This window comes from Trachymyrmex septentrionalis, unplaced genomic scaffold (assembly GCF_001594115.1).
Source record: "Trachymyrmex septentrionalis isolate Tsep2-gDNA-1 unplaced genomic scaffold, Tsep1.0 scaffold9, whole genome shotgun sequence".
Lineage (NCBI taxonomy): Eukaryota > Metazoa > Arthropoda > Insecta > Hymenoptera > Formicidae > Trachymyrmex > Trachymyrmex septentrionalis.
Genome location: NW_017306091.1, coordinates 3,548,685 through 3,560,825, shown reverse-complemented (window position 1 = coordinate 3,560,825; position 12,141 = coordinate 3,548,685). Strand labels below are relative to the sequence as shown.

The following is a 12,141-nucleotide window of genomic DNA, read 5'->3' as shown; positions in this document are numbered from 1 at the left end:
GTGTTGGTTTCGGTCGTTTAAGTATTCATGACTAAAGGCGGTCCTCCTCCTGCTCCTTCCTTTTCCTTCTTCCGTCAACTGGCGACGTCAACCGGCGATTACGGTGGTAGACTAGCATTGACAACTTAATGGTCAGTTTTTGTCGTGCAAAAGACGCGATAAGTGATTGTTACATTTTAATGAAGCACGCTTTAATCGAGATTTATTACAAAGAAAAAAACCAGAATTTTTTTTTTTTTGGCAATCCCGCAATTGCGAATGCAATTTCGACAATCTTACCTCGTTATCATTGTAGACAGGACGTAATTAAATGAGACAATTTACTGTCGTTTGGAAAACAAGTAATGTTGGCAAATACAAGTGCTTTCATTAAATGGAGAAAAATCGATCTCGTTCACCTTCGCTACGAACATTACCAGAGAGACATGGCCCGGTAATACCAAATGCATTGCGTTAAATCAACGTTGCTGAAATTTATCACTGATAATTATGATATCCTCGTTAAAAGGCGGTTTGAGTTGATACGTTAATAGAATGATACGAAGGAAGAGGACGCCGTCGTTAAAGGCCATTGCCTCGATGCAGTTGGCAGAGACGCACTCCACTCAATTTTCACCAATTAGACCCGAGCAAGCTCGATGACGGTCCTAACTATACAAATAAAAGTCCAATGCTCTCCACTGCGCGCCATATTAACTCCGGACCGATAATTTTGCAAGGAAGATTTTCAATTGTACGTCCCCTCTGTTTCGCTAGTCTACACTTTATCTTTATGTTCCATTACGACATTCTAAACATCCTTTAGATTTAGTCTGATACAGCACGATAATTTATAACAGCAAACGGCTTCGAGGGAATGTAATAAATGCGAAGTATATCGGATAATGACAGGGGAAGCATCAAAGTGAATACAAAGATTGGCCGATCAGGCGAGTCGCGTTCTCGTCGCGAATCGGAATGGATCGATCAAAAGCGATCGCGGACTGTTGCGGACAGTTGCCGAGAGAGAGAGAGAGAGAGTCGATCGACTTGTCCTTTCCGTGAATCTGACCGTCTCGTCCTTGTGCGGGTATGTGCATCGGGATACGTAGGAACGAGAGCCGCTTGAGTTATGACTACGGCCATTACTTGGGACAAACGAGGCTAAGCGTGTCGACACGGAGTCGAGCGGGCAGGTCTCCTCGATTCTCCCGAGTCATTCTCGACTCTCGAGAATTACAAATGCTCCTTTCTCTCTCTCTCTCTCTCTCTCTCTCTCTCTCTCTCTCTCTCTCTCTGTCTGTCTGTCTGTCTTGAGTCGCGAGCCTTCAGCGTGCTCGCAACTCCCGATTGACAGTTTTAAGGCCCAACACGGAGCTCCACATCAGCACTCGTTATCCAGGACGCGGATTCCGCATAGACGGTTTATGTGTTTCCTACGTTCGCCGAGCAAATATATGATATCTCGAGCGGCATAGCGATACCCTGTAACCCACATTTTCGAATTATTTATGTCGCAAGGTTTTTGCCGATCCACCGGCTGTCTTTCGCCTCGTGCGGCTCAATGCCGATGGTATTTCAGAAGTACAGACGGCCGGGGTATAAAATGCAAGCGCGACGAAAAAGGTTTGTTTATGACACGGTACAATTCTAAGGAAGGGAGGACCCAATTCTCTCTTTCTAAAACAGAAAAAGTTTCGTACGAAATAAATTCCAGGCGCGTGCAAAAGAAAACAGATTGAAAGAGAAGGAAATCTTGAAAGAGTCAGCTAATACGGAGAATGTAAATGTTCTTATAAAGTAAATAAAAAGAAAAAAAAAAAGAAGAAATTAGCGTCTCTCTCCTCGCGTCATCGCACTCATCGTCAACGTATTGTGAAAGCTGCAAATTAATCTGTATTAATTTATTTACGTAATTACAGTGCGAATCGCAAAGAGGTGAAAGTCGTCTTACATTTCGATGGATCAATCTGATTGCAAACCACTGGATATCCATACGCGTCATTGAGATATCGATTTAACGCAGACATGCCCAGTGATCGAGCACGGGACAAGCTTACACAATAAGCGTATTAATGGCTTCGTTTCAGAAAAGCTCACGTTCCCCGATGCCATTTCGTCATTAGTCTCGTCTAGCCCAAGTACGGCTCGTAACCGCCGTGGGTCGTTACTTACTTCGTCCTGAGAACAAAAAAGAAAAAACATACCGATTAAAACTCCTGTCTTCCCGAACAACTTCATCAAATGCACATTTTTACATTTATCCATTTCAGTTGACACAACGTCGCCTCGTTAATATATCTTACATATAGACATTGTTATAATAATGCAAATACAGTCAATATTATTACAATAAAACACAAACTATAAAATTTTAAACAATTGCAGAATAAACCACCATCTGTGTACTGCAGTTTCAGTTTTCATCTTGCCAAACCGTGACACGATTTTTTTCAGGCAAACAATACTTACAATCACAATGTTAGAATCAACGTTCTTTATTTGCTCGAGACATTAGATATAAATATCATTTGCTACACGCGGTTTCTACCCATCGAGGTTGGCTGGATCTCTTATGAGATCTTCGTTAAGGTGCCCGCAGAACCATATGAAAAGTAATCATTGGATTCGCGGCTATATCCATAACCATAAATAATGATCACTGATTGGTCACTCGTCGATCGTTACTCGAGTGTACGTGACTGCGTTTACGTTTCCATGGGTCGTTAACTTGTTTCCATTAAGGCGCGGTCTTGCCTGCCTCTTTTCCTTTATCGCCATTTCTTTCCGTCTTTTTCCCTCGCATGCGTTTCTTTACGTCGATTAACTATCATCCGATTTTAGACGCGCGGCATGTGTATTCTTTACATTACGGCGATTAAACGGCCGTATTCCGAATGCGACCGGTATTTCTTAAGTGATTCTTCAGTATAAAACGCTAGTACGTCATGTCTTCGAGCTTCTATATGTGTAGACATATTTTCTGGCGCAATCATTGTGTGCTGTTACGTAACTCCAGTCACGTACTTTTTCACGGATGGATTTAATGTCGCGAGCTAAACAAGCCGTTTAAAAGTCAGACAGTTACTTGAAAGTAACTGATTTTTAAATGTACATTTTTAAAAGGTTCCATTCGAGACATTTAAAAAAATTGAAATTTTATACAATATTGTACCTGATCGTTTTTTTTTTGTTTTATTTAAGACGGATTTAACACGAAATGATTATTTAGAAATTCAATCATACGTTCGAAAGATCGAAATATACATTTTTTTTAAAGATTTATTTCAGATTTAAAAAAAGAATTTGAGGTTTTGTGAGCGAGATCGAAGAAGAAAAATTCAATTCTATAGAGCTTGAGAAGGATCTATCTTTCAGAGTTAATTCTCTCTCGAATGAGTACAACTTACGATAATAAGCAATCGAAAATTATGAGACATACGCGAGTAATGCGTAGCTCGAAGAGACGATTAATAGCTTCATTGCATCCTACGTTGTCGATGCAGAAGTACCGGTTTTACCAACAACACCGCCCCTTTCTTATTCCTCTTGATCCTTTCATTTGCTTTCGATCTTTCTCTTCCTTCCTGACATCGTCACTTACTCTTTTCGCCAGGCAATCAGGCGTGTAATAAGCGACAATAAATTTTATGCATTCTCCACATATCGTCGATTGCAGCTAATCGTTACCTTTCATAAATCTATAATTCGTTAGCATGAGTATTTTTAGGAATCGCGTGGAAACGTGCACTTTGCTGTTACATTCGTTTGCGATTGTACAATTTCTCGAGGCCGACGTTGGTTAACGTCGTACAAAAAGGAATATACGTCTCTTTACTTTGGATCGCAGATACAAAGGGTTTAGAAAGCGGCGATCTGTCCTGGATCCCAATCGCCGACGTGGCGCGCAAAGCAGGAACTATAATCCCCCAACGTCTTTCGCCATTTAGTTTTCGCGCAGCCTCGATGTTATCTCGTCGGAGGAAAGTCACTTTGCAAGGATCATTGCGCTCCAACGCGCAGTCACGACCGCCGTATTGCTACACATCGGTCGTGTCTTATATGTTGTAGGCGTGACCGGCACTGTTGAGATCTTTATCGCTTCGTCATTATTATTACGTTACATATCGGGATTACATCGGTCCCCCCCCCCCCCCTCCCCCCCCGATTAGAAGAGTGGTATACATCCAGTTAACGCGAGACGTACGACTTCGTAAGTCGTGGTCGGCTGGCGAAACAAAACCGCCGCGACGAACGTTGTTCTCTTCCATGTCGTGGAAGGACTTGATATGCGCAGAATTATTAATTATTATGTTGAGCGTACTGAGTTATCGCGCTCCGCGTGTCTATCTTGTCTTTCGGCGGAAATACGCAGAGGAATTCGAGACTCCGTCGGTAGCTGATTCGCGTCAACAGGCAGCCATGTATGACGGGCATCTTTGATTCATTGCAAAATATATCGGTGATTTGATGAAGATGCGCCACGAAGCAAAAATATACATATCTTAATAAAAATTGCTCTTTTACATACACGTGCGAACGATCGATTATTTTTCTTACGCTCGTAATATTATCATGTGTTTACGACGGAGGCGAATTTAATCGGCGTCGAAAAATCCTTGAGAAACACGCGCGGCAAGTACGAATAGAGCGTGAGGGAGAAGAGAGGAGAGATTATGTAAAATTTATTAAACATGACAAGCAAGTAGATTTATACCGATATGCATGATTTAATTTTGAGGCCGTACGATTATTGATTTATAAGGCTATCGTCTTACGAGAAAATTATTAACGTTTTCATTCGAGTTATAAACGAGATATCGTAACTTTTAAACGGCTGAATAAATGCCGTTTCTATTCCTAGATATTCTGGACGCTGACGTAATGACGATTAATTGAATTAAAAGCAGAGACGTAGCGGATTCGCGGGACGATTCGCGACGAGAAGCGCAACGCGTGAGTGAGTTACGATGTCGATGCACATCGGTGCCGCTTAAATATCATTAATCAGTGAATTCGCAGCGTCGACTCCGAGAGAGGGGTCTATTTCGAGAGGAGCGAACTAACCATCGTCAATGGCAATCCCTGGAAAACGACGATACGATTCTGCGCAGCATATTTTAAAAGACATCCTGGGAACATCCTCTCTTTAAGAGACGTCTCTTGAAGGCCTGCGCTACGTGGAAGCATCCCGTCTCGCGTCCTTTTTTTCCCCACGTCTTTTCCCACGTTTTTCTTTTCACGCGAACCGCTCGCACGTGTTGCACATCGCATCGGCACACGGATACTACAATCGCGCGTGTTCCGGTCGTAGAAACGCGCGTAGAATACCACGACATCTAATGACCAGTCGGCTCTTACCATTGGCCCTTACCCGTCTTCGTAGATGTACATCTACGTAATCAGATACTACTAACGCTCGCGATCGCTCGCGATCACGTAAGCCCCGCGGGGGCTTTCCCATTATATGCCGGCGAGAAGCCGACGTTCGCGACCTCATAATACGAGCTACTTTCGGCACTTTACACTTCGATTACCTCACGACAGTCTGTACCGTCTCTTCTGACCGTATCCACGGGACTCTTGCTCTGAGAGAGGCAAGTGCTAATAGTTGAAAAGGAAAAAAGGTATCGTCTTTTGGAGATGTCGTTATCACGCCCGTTTAAAGCTCTATCTGGAGACGAGTGGATCTATTAGACTCGTTCAATCATAATTCTTTTTTGTCAAAAGTGTCAATTTAATTTTCTTTACATTTGCAAATTTCGATTATTCTCGTTAAGATACATTTAACGTTCACTCTTTTCGATTTCTTATTTAGTACCTTTTAATCTTCGACTACGGCGACAGATCGTTTCGGGCCCGAAGCGAAAACTTTCAATGATTGTACGATCTGTACCATCGGTACATTATGAGGTCCCAGATTGTAGGTAAACAAAGACGTTGAATCTTTCTCTATCAGTTGTCGTAAAGTAGAGGTTCACTTGCATTCCTGTACTTCAACAGAACTTATAAATGTGATTTTCATAGAGAATTAATTAAATGGATCTTACAGACCAGGGTTGGTAAAGATTTTTTTTTTTTTTTTTTTAAGAATAAAACGTATTCTGTTTTTCCTTAAATGTTTTTCATGCTTCAAACAAAAATATGCTTTAAACAGTATTATGAAAAAAAAAAAAGAAAACATTAAAAACATATTAAAAACATCAATTATTATCACTGAGCATGTTTTAAACTGTTTAAAACATACTTTTTTATCAACCCTGTTACAGACCCGTTAACTGTGTCATAGATTTCGGCGTCAGTTCGGAAGGGTTGAAAGTTCATCGCTTCGCGCTAAATGTATACGAAATGTGATACTTATCGGTGTTACCGTTTCGTCGTACGTGATTCGTTACCTTGCTGTTCGTGCGAAGATAAGATGTTAAAGAGACGTAATCCGTTTCGCACGCGGTTTCCTTCTGACGCGCGAAAGGTCGCGCGCGTTAACACGCGACGCGCAGTTCCGTGCGCGTTTTCGCGCATACGCTCCACCACTGTTATTTATCCGCGTTGCACGTTGCACGTTTGTTCCACCTTATTTTCAAATGCACGAGACATTATCTCGCCACGTTGAGCGCGACGGGATAAGCGCGCGTGAGGAACACCGTGATTATCCGCGCTACCACGGATCAGGTATATTCCGCTTGGCGATTTTGTCGAATGCACGTTTGGTATTTAGCCCCACGAGAGATTCGTTCTAAAATAGATAATATTAAACATCGCCGACTGATTTATGGAAAATCGATTAAATCGAAACGACGGCTCCCCTCTTTATATTTTCACGCCGCGTTTCTCAATACTATCGCGACGCGCCTCTTTATTTCTTCACGATTATCGAAAGTTGCTTGAGTGTTCGAACCAAAGAGAAATTCCCTTTTATTCCTTATAGCTCGCAATCACTTGATTGTATTTGAATTTATTATACGCGAACGGTAAATGTTATAATATATAATCGCCATTTCTCCTGGATCTAAATTTAAATCGCGTCTATTATTACTTCTATTTGAAGTAAATATCATATACGCCGCTCCTATTCGAGATTGCTCGTAGATCACTTCCTAACTCAGATACTTTAACGGACATTTTAATCGCTCCTCTCTATCCAGATCCGCTTCCAAGTTCGTGAATTTAGCAGTTTGATTAAATCTCACAGAGACGCGTGTTTCACTTTCCCTCGGTCGGGAGTTATGTTTATCTGATTCTCGGTCGAGTCAATACAATGAGAATGCGGCGCAATTAGTATCTCATTAGACAGCGCGGCTGTTCTAATTCCTTAGTTTCGCATTAGAAACGTCACTCCGCCGTGGAACGTAACGTGACGTTCCCTCGTGCTACTCTTCAGCTTCTCTCGCTGCTGTTCACCCTTTCGCTCTATTACGTTCCCTCGGCTTCTCCAAGCATGTGGCGAGGAACTTGGTACGCACCAAAGTAAACTACCACCACTCTGCCTCTCTTACATGGTGATTGACGCGAGCCGGCTCGGTGTCGGCTCGGAACGGTTATTCGTTTACCGTTTCGAAACGCTATCGAAAGTGTATTCGTGTGATCCTTTAATATACAATCCTTTACGTCCTTTGATAAGAGAGGGAAAAACTTCCTGTTCCAAATTTCATTTTATCGTTATTATAATTACTTTTTATCGATAGATAAGACAGAGAGGAGAAAAGGAAAACTTGCTGTAGCGGATTTGTAAGTGTAATTAATTCGATAGATAAAGAAAGAAAGTTAAAGGTATACGGAAGGATGAATGAGGTAAACCATAAGAGAGTCCCATTCTTGTATATATATATATATATATATATATGTGTGTGTGTGTGTGTGTGTGTGCTGAATTGAATAAATACATTCTATTCTATTCTATGTATTTTAATTGGCTTTTGTCTGTGATAAAAATAAGAATTTCAGATTAATCAAAAATTTGCTGATATTAAACAGCTTTCGAATTTCCATCGTATACGTTATAAGAAAAAAAAAAAAAAAACCAATCTCTCCCCTTCAATATATAATTTAACGGTTGTTTGATGTGAAATAGTGAAACTCATAACGTTTATCACGAGGGAAGTCATGAAGAGAAGAGGCATGGTTCTTCATCACTGTCTCCTCTCTATTCCGACTCTGTTCTTCACGAAGCCACGTGCCCAGGAAGTTGCCGTTCGCCGATGTAAACTATCGCATTTGCTAACTTGCGGCTTGAACGAAACGAGGTCGCAAATGCGCTCGACAATGTATTATAAAAGCGGTGAGCTGATATGAGATATGACTGGGTAGACGCGCGAAAAGGAACGTGATGGAATATCAGATCGCCGAGAAGCGACGGATGGGAGGGAGGAGTGTTGCGGGGTAGTAGAAAAGAATCCGAGAAACCGGAACGGAGGCAGGGTACCAACCTTTGGATACGCAGATGAGTGGAAACAAACAACGGGGCCTTCGTTACGCGGCCGGTTAAATATAGGACACGCACTCGAATAATAAATGATGGCCGCGCATTAGCGAGCAGTTAAACGAGCGTGTAAGTAGAGGCGCGCGTTGAAAGATCGGACGAAATGCGTTTCCATTATTTCCGTGAAGGCTAAACTGTTTTAAGCAACGTTCGCTTAAGGAACCATTGGGACCGCGAATGCGCGTAAGCGTGGTAGAGAATAATTATGGAAGAAAGGCGACTTCTAGTAATTAGCATATATATGAAACTCGATGATGCTACGTATATATATATAAGATGTGCCGCTCGTATTTACATATTTATATACTTATTTATAACTGTCGCTGTCGACGGGACCTCGCAACGGCAGTTTTCTTTTCACCGAATAATCATCAACGGTATATAAATTTAAAAAGGCATTCCAACGGAATTTTAACGTATTGTTCCATTGGCTATGTTATATTTCATAATAAACGTTTATCCGCCAATGTAACGTTACTGCGAATTACTGTGCATTAAATTGCGAATGATAAACGCGTCTGTTTACATACGACTTTACACCTCGGTGTTTGGTAACGTTATCAACGAATGCTAAAATAAGATAATAATAAACACCAAAAAAAAAAAAAATCACACACAGTGGAGGTATCTAAATTTAGTGCAATAAATTCCGATCGAGAGACAAATATATATATATATAAACACGACGAATGTTGTTCACGAATGTGGTTTCGACATTCGAGTCCGAATAATAAAACAAAATATCGAGTCCGAATAATAAACAAAATATCGACGATTTTAGCGAGCGCAGGGAATTATGCAAAAGTACAAACTACTCGCGCGCACACATCGCCGATCTATATGACATGACAGTGCGCCTCATACGTGCTCGCCTTATACGTGCATCGGGCGATGACACGCGCGTGTAGGCGTGCAGATCGAATGGTAATTTACGTACCTGTACACGCGCGGCGCACCACGCACTACGACACGCGCAATTCGCGTACACCGAGGGCGAGCGCGTAGCGTGAAGAAAACGGAAAGGCGAGCGCGCGTGCGCGTGCGCGTGTGCGTGCGCGTGCGCGCGCGCGCGCGGAAGAGCGAGTGGAAACGCATACGCAACGCGAAGGAAGGTATATGAAGGAGGATCGAGACGTGAGGGACGTTAGGGAAGGGGTTACGAAGAGGAGAAGGAGGAGGAGAAGGAGGAGGAGGACAGGGACAGGAACGAAGGGACAAGGAAAGGACTGACGAAACGACGGGAGCGGGAGAGAAGGAGATAACCGCGGGGTCGGACCGGGTGGTTGAAATTAATGTTGCCCGCTTAATTGGAGCCACCGAAGAGTGTGCGTGTGGCCTAAGCGGTTCTCAACTTGTTACATTGCGACGATGGTCTTACGTCAGTCTCAGGACATGTTCCGACGATGACCAGCGCGACTTTCGACATTTAACCGTACAAGCGTCTTCGAAATTAACTCCGCGTAATTATTCTTCAGTGGCATCTGAATTACATCGTGAATCAAATTAGTATGCTGATATGAAATAAATAGCGGATGATTTTCATGTATAAAATCCATTTTAATCACGCTCTGACATAACATTGATTTCATTTATAAAATGTTTCGCGTCAATGTCTTTTTTAATTTTTCTTTTTTTCTCTCTTTTACGCATGAGCCATAAATCTATAACGTCTTGCTTTTCTCTTGCGCGCAATTTTCTGACTTGCGGCGACTTGTTTTGTAAACAAGATGTTAATAAGGTAAATGATTCATCGTGATGATGACTTCACTAAAGCACCGGGATAATCCCGTCAAGTCGGCGTGTACAGATTTGGTAGATACGGATTTCGAGTGCGTTTTCTGCCGTGGAGTAGTTTCGTCGTGAGAGCGATTTATGAAGAGGTGGTTGCGATCGAAAATTTGAGTACCGACGCTGGCGAGAAAGTAGCGAGAAGATGTTTCGCGAGCAGGTTCGCAGCAGGTGCCGGTGCCGGGTGTTCCGTGCAAACATTGCGAGCGTTTCGACTCTCCGTCTGATGATTTCTGGCCTCTTCTTCTCCCAGGATGAATCCGATCCTCGATCCGAGGACGCGGTTCATTCAAGTGTTTTTACATCGTGGCGCGATACTCGTTATTTGCAGCAAGTCCAATTGCAGCAAGAAACAACACCGTCGTTAGCAACGTCGACGGAAGAAACGAAATCGCAACAGACGAGACGAATGGAGACGACAAGTGCGAGTAATCGCTCTTCTTCCCATTGTGAGATGCATTCTGCGCAAGTAACTTTTGGGACGGAGTCCCGAGAAGTGCCTTCGCTTCGATTCAAAGCGTATGCAACAGCGATGAATTACGATGAGAGACGAGATGAATTTATGCATAAATCACATCAACGCTCGTTCGCCTAATAAGCAGTGATATCACTACGGTCTGCTTCTACAATTCGAAACACGCCGACTCGCCAGTAGGCGATCACCTTCGCGACTCTAAGAACGATCGTCTTTCCGAGTAAACCTTGAGATTATCGGGATATAAGCGAGAGTTCTCGCTGCGATTCGAAATACGCTGCACACACACACACACACACACACACACACGTCAGCGATATTGAATGACGGCCGGGAGACGAAACGGATCCGCCTGTGCAGGGAATTTTTGCAAGTGAGCCTTGAGAGAGATCGTTGGACGAGTCATCGATGCGATTCTACGATCCTAGTCGAAGGCTGCACACAGGCAACACGTCGACGTGTTCGTCGTTCCTTGAAAGAGAGGACGCGGTATAAAAACGGAAAGTACGGAACGCATATACGTCGCTGCCGTTCGCTGCCTCCATCGTTCGGTTCGACCACCTTTCAACCCACCACGTTCCAACCCTTTCCCCGCCTCCCCCTTTCCCTTTCTCTTATTTCCCTCTCGCGCGCGCGCGCGCGAGCCCCGTCTCGGCGAATGTCGAAAGGGAGAGACGAGCCCTTACTTACTATTATTACTTACGGCTTACGGGGTTTTGACACGCGAGCGGAGCTAATGTGTTAATATAGCGTACGGGGGGAGGGAGGGTGGGAGGAGAGAGGGGCCGTATCAGCGCCCACGTAAGGACACGGGTGTACACGCGTGCACGCGCACGCACTGCCGCAGTGGGCCGCGCCATAAAGTCGACCCACTCGCGATCGTTCGCCACCATTCTGCCGTCGTCGTCGAATTGCGCCCGATTGTATTCATGAAGGTTAATCGCCGTTCCTCACGTGGTAATTGCGGCGACGCGTTCGCCCGTTCGCTTCACGCCGCTCTCATCATCGCCGTGTTTCTATAAGCTAACGAGATCTCTTTGTGATCAGACGAGGCGACGAAGAAATTCCGATAGAAAAGAAATGTTTAATCGCTGACGAAACGAGCAGTACGGATAATCTTTACGTTAAAATAAATTCACGAAATTTATCCGAAATCATTACGTGAAGAAACATTACGTGCACTCGCAAGAAATATGGGCATGGATTAATATTATATCATAAGTGTGAAATGTAATTCTTATTTTGATATTAATATGAATATTAACGTGGTGCGGATTTGGCCCGATGATTTTTTTGGCAAAGCCCTGTAACGGGGCTGTTAAATTTCACACTCGCGTTATTTCGAGTGTTTATGAAACAAAAGTTAGATAATTTCAAAGTGTGAACGTCGCAATTGTATAATGTTACATGTATAATATAT

At 43.2% G+C, this 12,141-nt stretch overlaps 1 protein-coding gene across 2 annotated transcripts in view; it reads right to left on the bottom strand.

Moving 5' to 3' along the window:
- Positions 1-12,141, bottom strand: part of LOC108756011 (probable serine/threonine-protein kinase DDB_G0282963) — a 77,145-nt gene that overhangs the window by 6,768 nt on the left and 58,236 nt on the right. For both annotated transcript variants that reach the window (XM_018499543.1, XM_018499544.1), the window contains exon 2: positions 2,155-2,160. In XM_018499543.1, coding sequence (XP_018355045.1) covers positions 2,155-2,160 — 6 coding nt within the window. The remainder of the gene's footprint in view (positions 1-2,154; positions 2,161-12,141) is intronic.